This window comes from Carassius carassius, chromosome 42 (assembly GCF_963082965.1).
Source record: "Carassius carassius chromosome 42, fCarCar2.1, whole genome shotgun sequence".
Lineage (NCBI taxonomy): Eukaryota > Metazoa > Chordata > Actinopteri > Cypriniformes > Cyprinidae > Carassius > Carassius carassius.
In genome coordinates this window covers 23,688,743-23,706,193 of record NC_081796.1, presented here as the reverse complement: position 1 = coordinate 23,706,193, position 17,451 = coordinate 23,688,743, and the positions used below count along the sequence as shown (strand labels likewise).

General features: G+C 39.3%; 1 protein-coding gene across 3 annotated transcripts; it reads right to left on the bottom strand.

The window, feature by feature from the left end:
• Window positions 1–231: 231 nt before the first annotated feature.
• LOC132124263 (ankyrin repeat and SOCS box protein 10-like) lies at window positions 232–12,881 on the bottom strand. 3 transcript variants are annotated; one of them, XM_059535212.1, is made up of 6 exons: window positions 12,738–12,881; window positions 11,439–11,702; window positions 9,416–9,683; window positions 3,436–3,940; window positions 650–763; window positions 232–473 (listed from the first exon to the last, which is right to left on the bottom strand). In XM_059535212.1, the coding sequence occupies exons 1-6, from the start codon at window positions 12,772–12,774 to the stop codon at window positions 288–290; spliced, it is 1,374 nt and encodes a 457-aa protein (XP_059391195.1). In that variant the 5' UTR covers window positions 12,775–12,881; the 3' UTR covers window positions 232–287. The 3 variants fall into 3 exon arrangements, with proteins under 3 accessions (XP_059391195.1, XP_059391194.1, XP_059391196.1); XM_059535211.1 differs by lacking the exon at window positions 12,738–12,881 and having other exon boundaries at window positions 11,439–11,869; XM_059535213.1 differs by lacking the exons at window positions 11,439–11,702; window positions 12,738–12,881 and adding an exon at window positions 10,911–11,351.
• Window positions 12,882–17,451: the final 4,570 nt, after the last annotated feature.

Here is a 17,451-nt window from a genome sequence, read left to right as displayed (position 1 = left end):
ATCCTCCTGTTTTATTCTTCATAAACAACATTTTATCTTCTTCCCCAATGCTTTCAAATATATATCAGTAATAATAAAACACATTTTACATAACAAATCTCTCTCACAGATCGGCATTAAGCATTATCTCCATTTAATGATTCTCTATAAAATTGCCACCTGCTTGTATCATCTTTGGTAAAGTCAGGACAGTTTTCCGATACAAATAATTCAGAATCACACATAATAAGTCTCAGTCACTGCATGCTTAATATGTGTGTTGAACAGTGTCAGATTTGTGGTCTCTCTTAGTGAATATAGTCCCTGAATGCCAGCATTAGGTAATTTTTAAGAAAGGTTGGTAGACCCAGTTTAGGCACCACCTCATGCAAGCGACCTTCCAGGAACACTCGGAGTCTGTGGCGGGCCAAATGCTGTAGAGATCGAGGAGTTTGCATCAGTGCAAACAGGGATTTGTAGAATTCTTGGTGTTTCTGTGTGGAAACAACATACTTCATTTATATTATCTGCTATTGTGAGAAGATTATTTTGAGCTCTTTAGGTGGTTTTTATTTTAATAAAACTTGCTGAGATATTTATATTCATATATACATTACATTATATCTACATTATATTTAAGAAAAAAGTCAACAGCTTAACATCATCTGACCTTAAACACCTCAGGAGGTACAGCTTCTACCCAGGCATCAGTGATTTTGAGGCGGTCATATGTGTTGAATAGCACTTCTATTGTTCTTGGAGATGTGCAGCAATATTTCAACACCTGCGCCAGATATATTAGAGAATAAAGATGTCATATAACAAGAAAAAAACAAAGAGGAAAATTAATCTAACAAATAAGATTGTCTTTTTTATTGTTTATAGTGGTTTTATATACAGTACATATACAGTATATATATATATATATATATATATATATATATATATATATATATATAATTGTAAATATATTTTATACAAAATTTTTTTGAAAATATAAAATCTATTTTTAAAACTAATTAATTCATGTGATGCAATGTTTCATTTTCAACATAATTCAAAAGAGCAGCATTTATTTGAAAAAGCAATCTTTTGTAACGTTATAAATGTTTAGTTTTAATTGATTTAATGCATCCTTTTTGCTAAATAAAAATATCTTTAAAGTGAAATCAAATAAGAACCCAATCTTGTTTATCTCTGAAAACAGATCCAAATTCAGTGTTCTTCAGTAACCTGTTAGATTGTGAAGCAGATCTTGCTTTGCTATTAATAACTAAAATGAAAAAAAAAATGCTATTCTGTGTCTTTCGCAATAACAAACAGTGGAAGGGAAGCCGGTCATAGATGAGCTGCCTTTTGTCAGTTTCCACCTGGTGCAACAGCCCCACCTGTGTTGTGGAGGTCAAAGGTGGAACGTTGTATTTTTGGGGGAACATTGCATGGAATAATTAACTACTTGGGCTGATGAACAGATTGGGCCCCCCTCTGGGGGATTGTGGGGAATTTCTACAATTACTGCTAATTAATCTCCTATTAACATTTGCCTCATTAAGACAAGTGCGACTAGTTGGATGACAAGTGTTTTTAACTGCGCTTTTGGAAGACAGAACTAAATCCATCTGAAAGTGATTATTTCTGTGTTTGTGACAAATAAAATATCATATGCTGCTTGTGGTGAACTTTAATGATGGTTTTGAGTTAATTTATTTCTATATATTTTAGTGGATTCGTTCCTTGCAAGTAGCAGAAAGATTCCAATTCTTATAAGGTTTATTTATCGCAAAAATTACAACCCCAATTCCAAAAAAGTTGAGACGTTTTGTAAAATGCAATAAAAATAAAGAATCTTACATTTGTTCCTTCTCTTTAACATTTTTTTCATTGACAAAAGTACAAATAAAATAATTTCCAATGTTTTCACTGACCATTGTATTCTGTAAATATAAACAAATTTTGATTGATGGCTGCAACACACTTCAAAAAATTTTGGACAGAGACATGTTTAACAGATGTTTGCTTTTACATCTGTTGCTGGTGAAAGTCTGGATGTCCCCTTTGGTCTTGGTGACTGAGAAATTAATGTCAATTTTGTTTCAGAAACAAGTTCCACAGCACACATTTCCACTGTCTTTTTGACTATCTGAGATGAGCTCTGGCCCAGAGAACACCGCAGCATCACTGCATAGAATTGATTTATAGTTTTCTCCTAGAGTAACAGATATGCAAGTTGCAGAGGCAGATTATGTTAAGTGACAGCAGTTTTCGGAAGTACTTCTGAGCCCATATGGTTACATTTCACACCGCAGCATGACGGCATGACTATCTGAGGTTTCCTGCCTTGCCCTATTCAGACTGAGATTTCTCAGGATTCCCTGAATCTTTTCACAATATTATGTGTGGTTGTTGGTGAAAAACCTAAAATCCTAGCAAGTTTGCGTTGAGAAAGATTTTTGTGATTTTGAGATGCTCCTTTTACACCCAAAATGATACACTTAACCTATTACCAATTCACCTGCTTACTGTAAACGGTTTCAAAACAGTTCAATTTGGATAATCTAAAACCATTTTGTATCTTTCCCAAATTTTTTGGTGTGTTGCAGCCATCAACATAAAGCTTTGGATATCTTTTCTTTGTACTTTTGTCAATTAAAAAAAATTAAAGAGAATTTACAAATCTCAGATTATAGATTTTATTGCATTTTCCAACTTTACTGGAATTGGAGTTGTAGTAGTCTGTAATGTATATACCTAGTCAGAAAATCAGAATTTTAACAGAATTGAATAATAATTTGGAACCAGTTCTGATTAGATAATTAAACAAATAGTCAAAATAAGAGTAAAACAAAGAACATTACAGATAAAATGTGGATAAATATATAATTTAGTATATCCACCAGGTCAGGTCCACTTGAGTGACTATAAAGATTTTATTCCCCATAAAATTGGTTCAAAATTATTATGAAACGAATTAGCATTCATCGACTACACACTAAAAAATGGTGCTAAATAACACTGAAAATGGTTCCTTGGCTCTTAATCAAATTGGAACCACTTTAAGTGCTATACAGCAGCTTTGTCAAATGGTGCTATAGAACCATAAGAGGAACCCCATTCTCCTCCTTAGATTTTAGACTTATTACTCTACTCTTCATTTGTTTTCTATGAAAGGGGAATTTACTACAATGGCAAAAGCTGTTTTGAATTCACTTTTATGCTTTTCTGAAAAAAGTCTTGTTAAAAGTTTGATAATCTAAGAGAGTAAGAAAGCGTTAGAGAACCTTTAAAGAACTATACAGGGCTTAACAGGTTTTTTGTATGGCAGTGGTTCTATATAGCACCTCAACTACCCCAAAGAACAGCTTGCACCAAATTATTTTTGTGTGTAGGGATATAGAAATATAATCCCACTTTGAATGGAAGCAGCTCTAGTAACAGACTCTCTTGTCCAGTCCTGACCTTGGGCAGAGCTCCAGGCCACACCCTGATGGATCCATAATTGAGAAGTGCCTGTACGATCCTCTCGGGCTCATGGTCCGTCTTGTAGGCTACTACCTTCAAGATGTTATGCATTGGTGCATCGCCTCCATAATCCATTTCGTTGACCAAGGCTTTATACTGAAGCAGTAGATCCACTACGTCAGGGTTGGCATTTTTACATGCCATGTGTAGTGGAGTCTGCTTGTCCGCGTCACTGATATGAATGTCTGCCCCAGCAGCCACCAGCATGTGACAAACACGACTGTAGCGCTCCAGAGAAGTGCAGTCCTGTGGCTGGGAGCAGGCGGTGTTCAGCGGTGTGTTTCCATCGTCATTTTGTAGGTTAAGCGCAGCTCCGTGTTGTAAGTAGAGCTCCACGTGATCAGGAAGGCCATGGCGGGCCGCCACATGAAGGGGTGTGTTGTTATCATCCAAGCTTTGACCATTGATCAAAGCACCGAATGCCAGTAGATTTTTGGCACACCTGGCAAAACAGGAAAAAACTAAAAGTATGGCTATAATACATTCTGCATAAGTTATATTCATTTTGTAGGATATTATTTAGCATCAAAGTCTATATTACAAGTACACTACCAGTCGAAAGTTTGGAATAATTATTATTTTTTAAATGTTTTTAAAAGAAGTCTCTCATGCTGATCAAGGCTGCATTTCCTTGATCCATAATGCAGAAAAACTGTAATAGTGTGAAATATTATTACAAATTAAAAACATCTGTTTTCTATATGAAAAAAATAAAAATATATATAGTCATTTATTCCTGTGATGCGAAGCTGAATTTTCAGCACCATTACTCCAGTCCTCAGTGTAACATGATCCTTCTGAAATCATTGATTTAGTTCTCAAGAAACATTTCTTATTCTTATCAAAGTTAAAAACAGTTCTGTAGCTTAATATTTTTGCAGAAATCCATGATACAGTGATATGAATATATATATATATATATATATATATATATATATATATATATATATATATATATATGTATATGTATATATATATATATAAGTATATATATTTATATATATATAAATATATATATATATATATAAATAAAGAGAATTTTGTATTTTTGTAACGACTGGGGTGAAGGAGTGGCAGGAAGCAAGAGGTTAAAGTAATTTAGTGAAGACAATGAAACAATACAATACTGGGACACAAATAACGCTGGGAGGAATGCACAGTCCAAGATGGTGGTGATGAATGACGAATCCGGAAGGCGGAGGTGAGTTGGCAGCAGGAGAGGGTGACACAGGAACTGCGGGGAAGCGAGCCGAAGGTAAGTGGTGTTGCTTGGTGGTGGGTTGCGTAGAGTGGACGGGGTTCTGGGGAAACACGGACATCCAACGCAGAAACACACAAGAAGGCAAAGCACAGGTCACAAACATGAAACAATGCTCTCACGAACACAAGACGCTAGACAAGCCAATATATAGGGATGAGTAATGAGTGACAGCTGTTGCTGATGACAATTAATGGAGACGCCCACAAAACTAATCAGTGCTGACGCGTAACACACAGACTTCACCGACAAAGTGCAAAACCCAGAGATCACGGTTTACCAACCGTGACAGTACCCCACCTCTAAGAACGCCTTCTGGAGTTCCCAGAAGGGCCTACCTGCTGATTGTAATCATCAATAAGGGAGTGATCCAGTATGTCCCTAGCAGGTACCCAACTCCTCTCCTCCGGACCGTAACCTTCCCAGTCCACCAAGTACTGGAATCCTCGTCCCCTCCGTATCGAGTCCAGAATACGATTAACCGAATAGGTCGCTTCCCCATCTATGAGACGGTGCGGCGGGGGAACCCGGGTAGGCGGATTAATACGTGAATAAAACACAGGTTTAATTTTGGACAGGCGGGATGTATCCTCCTGTACGCTGGAGGTAGTTTGAGGCGGACTGTCACCGGACTAATGATCTTGGTGATAGTAAACGGGCCAATGAATTTGGGAGCTAATTTGTTCGAAACGGAACGGAGAGGAATATTGTTTGTAGAAAGCCACACTTTTAGACCCAAGACGTAAACGTGAGGCTTTGACCGGTGGCAATCGGCCTTGGCCTTAGTGCGCTCCCTCATTCGGAGCAGAGTTTCGCGGGCTCTGGTCCAGGTGCGGTGGCACCTCTGGACAAATGCGTGAGCGGAGGGGACCGTGACTTCAGATTCCAGACTAGGAAAAGCTGGTGGCTGGTAACCTAAGCTGCACTGAAATGGAGAGAGGCCCGTGGCTGACACTGGTATCGAATTGTGAGCGTAGTCCACCATAGAGAGTTGTTGGCTCCAGGAAGAAGGATTCTTGGAGACCAAACATCGCAACGTTCTCTCTAAATCTTGGTTGGCTCGCTCAGACTGCCCGTTACTCTGGGGATGATAACCCGAAGACAGGCTAACCATCGCTCCTAGCAACTTACAAAATTCTTTCCAAAATTTGGATATGAATTGGGATCCCCTGTCAGAAACCACGTCTACCGGGAGGTCACGAAAGACGTGATCTAGGACAGTGACCGCTGTCTCCTTGGCTGTCGGTAATTTGGGCAAGGGAATGAAATGTGCTGCCTTTCGAGAACCGGTCCCCTACGGTCAAAACGACCGTCATGCCATTAGAGGGTGGGAGGACGGTAACAAAATCTAGTGCGATATGTGACCAGGGTCTCGATGGGACAGACAGCGGCTGAAGAAGCCCTTCAGGAGGCCGGTTAGACGACTTACCACTGACGCAAACTGAGCGAGCCAAAACAAAATCGTGGACGTCACGAGCCATAAGTGGCCACCAGAATCGTTGTTTAACTAACCCCTTGGTTCGGCTTATCCCTGGATGACAAGCAACGTTAGAGCAGTGACCCCACTGAATAACTTCGGACAATAACTCTTCTGGCACAAATAAACGATTCGGTGGGCAACCGGGCGGAGGCATTACCCCTTCTAAGGCCGTCTTGACCTTCGATTCGACCTCCCATACGAGTGCTGAGACGACTATTTTCTCAGGTAAAATACACTAGGGAGTCACCAGGTGGGCGGAGGGATCAAAAAGACGTGACAAAGAATTGGGTTTGACATTTTTGGAAACCGAGCGGTACGACAGAGTAAAATCAAAACGACCGAAAAAAAGGGCCCACCGAGCCTGCCTGGAATTGAGTCTTTTGGCAGTTCTAATGTACTCTAAATTCTTGTGAACGATCCAAACAATGAAAGGTACCCCTGAACCTTCCAACCCGTGACGCCACTCCTCTAAAGCTAATTTGACGGCCAACAATTCTCTGTTACCAATGTCATAATTGCGTTCAGCAGGAGATAACCGATGAGAGAAAAACAAGCAGGGATGCATCTTATGGTTCCACCTCTGATGCGTCGACCTCCACCACGAACTGCCGTGTGGGATCAGGGGCTACAAGGATGGGAGCCGAAACGAAGTGGCTCTTGAGGTTGGTAAATGCAGTTTCGGCTGCCTCTGACCACCTGAACGGAGTACTGGGGGAGGTCAAGGCTGTCAGAGGTGAGACTAGTTGGCTGAAATTACGAATGAAACGTCGATAGAAATTGGCGAACCCCAGAAACCACTGTAGGGCCTTACGGGAATCTGGAGATGGCCAATCTATCACAGCCTTAACCTTGTCAGGATCCATACGTATTCCCTCGGACGAGACAATATACCCTAGAAAGGGGACAGACTGTGCATGGAATACGCATTTCTCCGCCTTGACAAAAAAAGCCCATTCTCGAGTAATCTCTGGAGCATTCGTCTGACGTGTTGAACATGTTCCTGGAGAGATGAAGAAAAAATCAGTATGTCATCCAGGTAAACATATATAAACTGATCTACCATGTCTCTCAACATGTCATTAACGAGTGCCTGGAAAATCCCTGGCGAGTTGGAGAGCCCGAACGGCATCACCAAATATTCAAAGTGACCTCTAGGGGTGTTAAAAGTGGTTTTCCATTCATCCCCCTTCCTGATGCGGACCAAATGATAAGCGTTACGTAAATCCAATTTTGTGAATACGGATGCTCCCTGTAACCTCTCGAAAGCTGAAGACATCATTGGTAACGGATAGGTGTTCTTTATCGTGATGTTGTTCAGCTCTCGGTAGTCAATACAAGGTCGCAAAGAACCATCCTCTCCCACAAAAAAGAATCCCGCCCCCGCTGGAGAAGAGGAAGGGCGGATAAACCTCGATGCCAAGGAATCAGAAATGTATTTCTCCATGGCCTCCCTCTCCGGAATAGAAAGAGAGTAAAGCTTGCCTTTAGGCGGAGACTTACCTGGCACTAAATCTAAAGCACAGTCGAAGGGACGATGCGGAGGAAGAGAAGCAGCATGGGACTTACTGAACACCTCCTTCAGGTCCAAGTACTCTACGGGCATGTTTGATAACACCATGGTCTCTTTCTGAAAGACAGAAACAGGCACAACAGGACAAGCAGAAATCAGACAAGACTCATGACAACTTTCACTCCACAAGATGACTGTGTTGGAACCCCAATCCACTCGTGGATTATGTTTGATTAACCAGGGGTGACCTAAAACATTGGGAGCTACAGGGGAGTCCGTGAGGTAAAATGATATGGTTTCACTGTGGTTGCCTGAGGTGAGCAGAGTTATGGGTTCAGTGTAGTGGGTGACGTGTGGCAGTTCCTGGCCATTGAGTGCAGTGACATGGATGGGATGAGACACAGGAAGGACAGGAAGGTTCAAGTGACGTGCAAGGAGAGAGTCAATGAAATTACCTTCGGCCCCAGAGTCCAGAAGGGCGTGACAGTCGTGAGTGTGATTCTCCCACCGCAGTTTCACCGGAAGGAGAGTCGATTATGTGGTTGAGGACTTCCCGGCAGAGATCCCACCCGATAGTAGCCACAAACTTACTTCCGGGCTGGCTCTTTTACCGGGCATGAATAAATGGAATGCTCCGAGCTACCGCAATATAAACATTTTGGGTAATGTTTATTTTATAGTTTTAAGACATTTTGATTTCCTTCTGAACACGGTCGGCCAGCCCATGCAGGAATCGATCCCACTGCGCCGCCTTGTTCCACTGGCACGCGGCCACCAGGGTGCGGAACTGAATGGAATAGTCCGCCACTGATGATTTTCCTTGTTTCAGGTCCGAGAGCTGGTGAGCGGCCTCCCTGCCGGCCGCGGCTCAATCGAAGACCCGTTTCATCTCTTCGTAGAGGGAGTGGAACGAGGCGCAACACGGATGTTGATTCTCCCACACCGCCGTCTCCCATAAGGCGGACCTGCCAGAGAGTAGGGTAAGAGCAAACGCAACCTTGGACTCCTCTGTCATGAAGGTGCGGGGCTGCAATGCAAAATGCATGGAACATTTGTTAAGGAAAGTCTTGCAAAAGTTTGGCTCTCTGGCGCCGGAAGTCGCGGCTCTGGCCGGAAGTGGTCCTTGGAGGTGCAGGCGGTGTGGTGGGCGCAGTGGGAGAGGTGAGTTGATGAATCTGCTGGGTGAGCTCGGACACCTGTGTCACCTGTGTCAGTTGAGTAGAGTGGACGGGGTTCCGGGGAAACACGGACATCCAACGCAGAAACACACAAGAAGGCAAAGCACAGGTCACAAACATGAAACAACGCTCTCACGAACACAAGACGCTAGACAAGCCAATATATAGGGATGAGTAATGAGTGACAGCTGTTGCTGATGACAATTAACGGAGATGCCCACAAACTAATCAGTGCTGACGCGTAACACACAGACTTCACCCACAAAGTGCAAAACCCAGAGATCACGGTTTACCAACCGTGACAATTTTCAAATAAATGCAGCCTTGGTGAGCACAAGAGCCTTTATTAAAATAAAATAAATAATAAATAATAATTATTCCAAACTTTTGACCAGTACCTTCATTTCAATCTGTGCCAATCTGACAGTCATTTGAAATCACAGAATTCACCACAGGTTTTCCTGTAATTACTGTACCGAACAAGCACTTACTCAAATGAATGGAGTTCAGTGCACACATGCAGTGGCATCTGCCCGTCTTCATTGGTTGCGTTGGGATTGGCTCTGTACTGCAGCAACAGCTTGACGCAGTCGGGCTGGCACTCCTCACAGGCCTCATGCAGGGCAGTGGTTCCCCCAGGTGTCAGGTCCACTCGAGCGCCCCTCAGGAGGAGATGCTGCAAACATTCGGTGAAACCCCGGCCAGCAGTGATGTGCAGTGGTGTGGTCAGCTCTTGTTCATATGTCAGTGACCACAGTCCTGAAAAAAGCAGAATTATGAGATTATATGAAGATTCAGATATTCAGTACAGCAGTTAGTTTGAAGCTTTATTTAATTTTCAATCAGGAAATAATTAACAGGACTGGACAGTTTTCGAAGGTTCAAGGTATTTTAGTTTAGAATCCAATTAGCAGCAAAAATCGTCTGTTTTTGGTGAATTGGGATCGGTAAATTTTGGTTGTGAAAGAAGCCTCTTATTCTCACAAATGCTGCATTTATTTGATCAAAAATACAGTAAAATCAGTATTTTAAAGTATTTCATACAGTATTTTATAAAACATATTGTGAAAAATGACTACAACTTAAAATAAATGTTTTCTCTTTGAATAGATTTAAAAATATTAAAAAATAATATAAATAATAATATAAATTAAAGAATAATATAAGAATAATAATATTACTCTGCTCAAGAAACATTTCTTATTATTATCAATATTCAAATTATTTTCAAGCCAGATCCAAACCATATGTGGTTGTTTTTCATCATTCAATTTCACGTGACTGTAATATCATAGTCAAAGTGCAATAGCATTTGTCTCCTATGAAATACTTATTTTTATGATCAGTATCAGTAAGTTTCATAGGAACAAACACAAACACAAACTTATAAAAAGACCCCAAGACATCCTCAAAGACACAGTGGCTTTGACCACTTAATGACCACTTAATGGCCATGACAAAAAAGAGAACAGAAATTAATTACAATTAAAATTCTTCTTGTTTCACACCTTTTTATTCTATTTTCTGTGCTAGTAATTCATTTTATGTAGTCAGGTTTGATATTTCACCCTAGTTTCTTATTTTCATACTTATAAGATTATCTTATCATCCTATCTACCTCAAAAGCGTAAAATATAATTGTTTAAAAATACATTCTTATCATTCCAGGGAATGTCGTTTTCCTCAGAAGCTGAAACTGAACACTAGGCATAAAGGTTTCTGCCGAAAAATGGTTTTATGGTAATAATTATTTGGTAATAAATCTCTATACCACTCAGGCAGTTTCATTTAATGCAAAAAAAAAAAAGATTAATATAGTCACAACACAACTACATTCCACAAAATAACTAAACTTCACATTTATGTATTTTAATGGATTAAACACAATGAAATTAGATTGTTATAAAATACTCAGCAGACAAAATATTTTGTATAGCAAGCTATCTTAACAAACACCAGAACGTCATTTGTGTCCCTGCAGCATACTTAGCGCTCTGTAGTTGAACCTGAAGTTCTTCCACTCCTCTATGTTGCTGGTGTAATATATGGCATCTAAGAGAAAAGCATATTCTGGGTCATCAATGATGCTAACAACAGTGAGGTCATCTCCGACCAGAAGTGCATTCCAGAACTGGAGGATAAGTCCTGATGCCTGAGCCATCGCAATTACATCGCTGCGATATTTCTTTTGTCTGCGAAACGTGATCTTCGGCCCCATGTGTGAAGTAAAGCAAGGAGGAGATGAGAATCCAGCTTAGACTCTGATTGCCTAGGTTAGTCTTAAGACTGGGCACAGTGTTGCAGATGATTGCCCTGAATATATTTGCTTAGTCTGTTGCCTGTTTTTGAAAGAGGCTATTTAAAGGCCGCCTGCCATGACCTTTAAGAAAGCTCCAGAAACCCGAGGCTACAGATCTGAGAGGTAAACAGTCCAAGTAATCATGACAATTTAAAGACATCTCTTGGGATCTCTAGGAGACAATTGCACAGTTAACTCACACAACTTGTTCTTACCTCTCACTTTTCCATTTGCACTCCAGCGCATGGCTCCTCCCTGAGGCTGGATGAACAAGTCTGAAGGAAAGCCTTTGGAGAAGATCTCTTTCACGGCTTTTACATTTCCAGTGTATAGGGCATTTTGGACAACAGGGTCCTGGCACACCATCGGAGGGTTTCCCGCGGTCTGCCTCGAAGACGTCCCCCTGTCCCAGGCTTCTTTCCTCAGCAGGTAACCACTGAGAACTGGGGCAGCCAGTCTCATCTGGTGCCTTTCCTGCTCTAAAGAGCACAAAGAGCTTGGTTTATACATGAGACTCCTTCTAGACATGAAGCTGATTGTGCCTTCACACTAGTTTATTAGAAGACTTCAGGTCTAGTCACTAAAAGGCCTGGGATCTTTTAAATGGCCTTCTGCTTCTTCTCTTTGGGCGTGTTTTGATATCCGAGTAGGAATTTTGCCACGTGCAAACAGAACTATTTTAACAGTGTCACATGGGTGGTATATAACTTTGTTTGCTACAGTGACTTGCTGTTTATATCAAAACAGATGTTTACCAGCAGGTCAGCTCTGTGGAAACCTTTGTTAGTATCTACCCTTTAAACTTTAAAGGCATTTGAAATGTTTTTCAAATGTTTTTAAATAAGGCTTTGCTGTTTTTTATTTAATGTTTCTATATTTTTACAGTATATTTAACTGATTTTAATTTAGCTTCTTCACATTCAAATTGCAATTCTGCATCCTGTTCGCTATCTCAGTTCAATTCAAATTTGAATTTAAAATGCTTTCTCACCTCTTCTATATACCTTTTTATGTTTCCTCAATATAAAAATGCATCATAATGCAATAATTATGAATATAATTAATTTCTTAAATGACAATCAGCCATCTCTTTTTTCCCCAAGAAATTTCAAGATTTCGGTTACTTGTAAAAAGACTGACTCGCGATGTCTTATCCATATGTTAATGACCCTGCCAATAGGAATATAAATGACACTTATTCCATTTTGCCATGAAGTAATAGCTGTCACATTGACTGAAGGCATCAAAAAGTTGCGACTTTGCGAACACACATTACAGGCGAGGCAGAGAATGGGAAGATTGTTTTGCTGCTGGAGTACATCCTTTTAAATGATACACATAATGAGTTTATAATATGCATCTGGGCTACCTCCTCACTACTTTGATGTCTTCCAAATGGCCCGGGTATCATCAGCAAAACATGTAGGCACTTTCCCGCCCCATTGCCTCCCAAATGTATTTTAAATATCATTCCTTGTAACGCAATTATTTAAAACGTTGAACTAAACACTTACTAATGGGGAAAAAAGACAGTGGCTTCCATGAATTCATTTCTCAAATGGTGGACATTCAATTTTTGTGGAGGCAGGGACTTTCTCAAGCAAGAAAAAGAAAGAAGTGCATTGAATCAGCACTCGTTCGACTCGTTCGTTTCACTCCCTGCGGACAACACACACACACACACACACACACGCAACACGCATATAGCCTACATATGCACGTACACAGACACACACTCGTTTGTCTTGCTCCCCGTGGATAGATGTCTGTCATTTTGTCCTGCCGTGAGCTTAACAGTGAGGCCATCTGTAAGGTTAGGATGGTCTGGTCAGACAGTCACTCGCTGCTGAGGACCGGACTTCCAGAACAGGCTAATGACCGTAACCTTCATCAGTGCAATTAGACAATTAGTTCCTGCTGATTATCCTCCACTTAATACTGCCATCACTGCTGCGCCTCATGTTAAAATCATAAGAATACATTGCTGAAACATCTACTTTGCGTGCAACACTAATGAATTTACTAATTAAGGGAACAAAGAGCAGACCAAGAATTAGAAATGCAAGCTAATTGGTTGAAACTATTTGATAACAATGAATATTTTTTGAGGAATAACCAACATGATTATGAGCTGTTTACATGGTGGGATGAGATGAAATCTGCCCTGATGAAGCAAAGACCACCATGAAGCATTCAAGAGCATTAGTTTGTGGTCTGTGCAGTAAACTGAACATCTATTAGACTTTTTTTGGATGGACTTCTATCATTCCTCCAGTCTTCAGTGTCACGTGATCCTTCAGAAATCATTCTAATATGCTGATTTACTGCTCAAAAAATATTTCTTATCATTAATAACACTTAATGCTTTTTTGTGCAAGCTGATATTTTTTTTTTTACATCGTTTGAATGAGAAGGTTCAAAAGAAGGACAGCACTTATTTGAAATAGTAACCTTTTGTAACATTCTAAATGTCTTTTAGTTGATCAGTTTAATGCATCCATGCTTAACAAAAGTATTAATTTGTTTAATTATTAATTAAACTTCTGAACAGTAGTTTACTAGGACGCCTAGTGAGAAACGCAACTTTCAACATCTGCTAATAGATCTTTAAAATAACTTACAAAGTCATTATTCTGAATTGTTCCATCATGTATAGGTCCTAAAAGAAGGTGCTGTGGGCTGATATAGCCTACAAGTTGTAAGAATTTTAAACTGATCTAACAATACAACAGGAACTTTATTGTGCTACCAGACAGTGTCTTCCATTGCTCTCCTCAAGATTGGGCTCTGTTCAGTTCCGAAACATTAACTTTGGGGGATTAATTTAATTTCCGAGGCTAAGACTCATCAATATGCCTCAGTAGAGAATATTATATAAAATTAATTTATTCAGCGAGTTTGCCAAAATTGTGAGTCAACGTTGGCGCCGCCATAAAAAGTTAGCTGACATTATTAGACGTAATTCTTCACGAGATTGGCCTTTATTGTCCCGTTGCTCAAAAAAAGCTTGCAATTCTGTTTTATAGCTGGTTGGTCCTAACGTTTTGAGTAGATTATTGAAATTTAGTAATGAGGTGAAATTTGTAATGAGGTTAGGCGGAAGCGCTTGTATTTTCTTTTCTGCAAAATTGCTTTCTGTCATTCTTTCGAGTGCCCGGAACCCGCAATGCACGGTGTTGTTGCTCTGTTGATTGTGTACGATTGGGCACCCTCTTCATTATGGCAATTGAGAGGTTCATATTTCAACCTAATAGCTCTCGATAACTTTAACAATTGATCACAACCTCATTTTATTGCGAGCCGATTTAATACACGCTTCCCTGCCAAGTAGAACATTTTCTAATGATGTACTTGTGCACCAAAACAATGCGGGGCCCAGCGCCTGCATTAGTTACTAATGTCCCCATCCGTAATGTGTTTATACCACCCAAAAGAAAGAGAGAGGGGGAGAGGGAGAGAGAGATTGTGTGTGCAGAAATGAAATGAGCGCATGGGGATCTATGAGGAAACCACAAGATCAAGGGGTACATGGAGATGATGACGATAATGCTTAAAACATTGTCATTAATGACACCATCACCCTCGCTGTAATATGTCCATAGACATGCCATCATTAGCATATATAAGATCATCAGTAAAGCTTATCATAGGAGTCAGGGAGAGAGTGCAGGGAATAGGAAACAACATGTCTGGGCCCAGTTTTCCTCAGACTTCCCTGATTAATGAAGGGCAAAGTGTGATTTGTTTTCACCAAAGCTTCCCTCTGTGAAATACTTCATTGGTCAGCTACTAGACTGTAAAATGGACAAGTTATTATTTCAGCATTTTAAATATGAAAATACAATTTTAATTAAAGCTTCTTATTCTGGTTTATCAAATGCATGTCTCTCTCACAAGGCATTTGTGAATCAGAGCTTTGCATCTTTCACCATAAATATCGTTTCATTTACATAAATAAGCTTCAAAGAGAAAATTATTAAAAGTGTTTTTTTTTTTTTTGGTCATTTATGTAAAGTTATTACAATTTAATCTCTCTCTCTCTCTCTCTCTCTCTCTCACACACACACACACACACACACACACACACACACACACACACACACACACACACACACACATCACATCACATGACCATGACACACAAACACACATATATATAGTGACTATTTTTATACACCATGCAGTATACCTTTGCTTCTAAGAATCATAAAAGTTTTTATTTTTCAGTCATTGTGATTTGCTTTGGTTTGAAAACAGACACACAAAAAAATAGTTTTGTGATGTATTTAAGTCTTTGTATTAATTTACCCATACAAATGATTTACCCAGTGTGGAAAACATACTCACATAGCATATGAATGTGTTGCTCTATTCCTTCCCAATCTGTGACTATTTCACGCAATACCTCCTGAAAAAAAAATCAACATCACCAGATTCTGTGAAAATTGTTGCAATATTCCTGCTCCAGTCTTAATAGTGTTAAAATGACTCCATCTAGTGGCAAAAATACAACGCTACATTGTGAAAGATTTCTGCAAATGACTTGTTGTAAATATCCAGGGTCACAGACTTAGAGGGTAAACCGAGGCATTCATGCATTGATTTGCAAGATATTACACATTACAAACTGCATGTGATCACAACATATATAAGCTATAAAGCCCTTTATTAAATTAGAGAAGTTTAGTAGAACAGGAATGCAGCATTAATGAAAAAACTTTAGATTTCATTTGCCACAAAATTACATTAAAACCAAATTATACCCTCATATGCTATAACATATGCTTTAATGTCCACGTTATATCTTTATTGTAGGTATGGTATGGTCATTCAATATGATTCTTTCCCTCTTTGGCGTTCTTCTGCACTTGCAAATAAAACGCTTGCTTTCGAAATCAGAATAATGAACAGTTGCACCAAAGTTGCGCATGGCGTTAGCCTACATGAGCAAAACAAAATAACATTTCAAATAAAACTGTAAACCATAATTCACTGCAAAAAGCCACTTACAACCTAGATATAAATTTACATTAAAGGTTATTTACATTTTATTGGATGGAAATGTTATTGCATGTTTTAATAATATATATATATTTTAATACAATTAGTTTTCGCATGGGGACTGACAAAATTGTCATGCATTGGTTCCTGAACTGAAACAAACGGTTCTTGGTTCAGTGACTCACAAAGGAATGACTCGAAAGTTGCCCTACAACATAATGTCAAAAATCGCTCAAATTGAGCTTACATTTCCAATGTGATGAATGAGAACATTAACTTTTATATGCCAACTAATTTTATGCTATAATGTCAAAGTTAGACATTGTTACAAAACTGCATTAAACTGTTTGTTTTCAAGTCCTCAGAATGCAGTTGAATGTCCAGTGTTGTTCTGTTGCATTGCAGGATGCTTTGTGCAGATAGTTCTTGAACAATGTAATTCATGTATTTGTATGATTTGAGTTCAGTTTATTGAGACTCACCCCGTTTGTTATTGCGGTTTATTGATATTTTTGTAGATTCAACCATACTAGCACCCAATCTACAGCAAATGTACTTTTGAAATCCACAAAACACCTGGCCAGAGAAGGCACAGGGTTCAGGTGGTGAGAGGATGTAAATTACAGTTACAGTTAATTAGCTTCCGGCATAATGTGCCAGTTAAAGAGCTGCACCTGCAGATACCCATTACAGAACAGCAAGTTATGAGAGGCTCTAATATCTGTGCTACATTTAATTTTGGCCTCAATGCTTTTCAGGAGAGCATACTTAGTAAATAATTGAGTTTTGTCTTAGTGTGTATTATACATGAATGTTATCAAAGTGCTGCTGTTAAAATATTATAGCTTAATTCCGATTAGATTTAGAGTGTGTAACCTACTGAACAGTGGTTGACCAATATTAGTTTTTAAGAGCATGGAGCAAGTGATGATATATTTCTGATGTTATATAGACATATTTGTTATATTTAACAACTGAGATGTGTAAATATATTGTGAAATTAATTGTGTATTTAATTTTCATTTACTCAGTTTACTAATGTATTTGAAATGAAGATATTGTCCATTAGGCATTCTGGTAGGTTTTGGAGGAACTGACACAAGGAAGCACTGCTGCTTCTCTTAAGCCTGCTGTATAATACAGTTTTGCTGTCTGAAACAAATTATAGGACTTAAAGGGATCATATGATGCAATTTCAAGTTTTCCTTTCTCAATTGGAGTGTTACA

Bases quoted from the DNA above. Each gene is read 5' to 3' on its own strand.
- LOC132124263 (XM_059535211.1), bottom strand. From the start codon at position 11,751: ATGTCTAGAAGGAGTCTCATGTATAAACCAAGCTCTTTGTGCTCTTTA. The intron at 9,684-11,438 runs GTAAGAACAAGT...TGCTTTTTTCAG, and splicing joins TGCAAATGGAAAAGTGAGAG to GACTGTGGTCACTGACATAT. The intron at 764-3,435 runs GTCAGGACTGGA...TATCTGGCGCAG, and splicing joins GGCCTGGAGCTCTGCCCAAG to GTGTTGAAATATTGCTGCAC.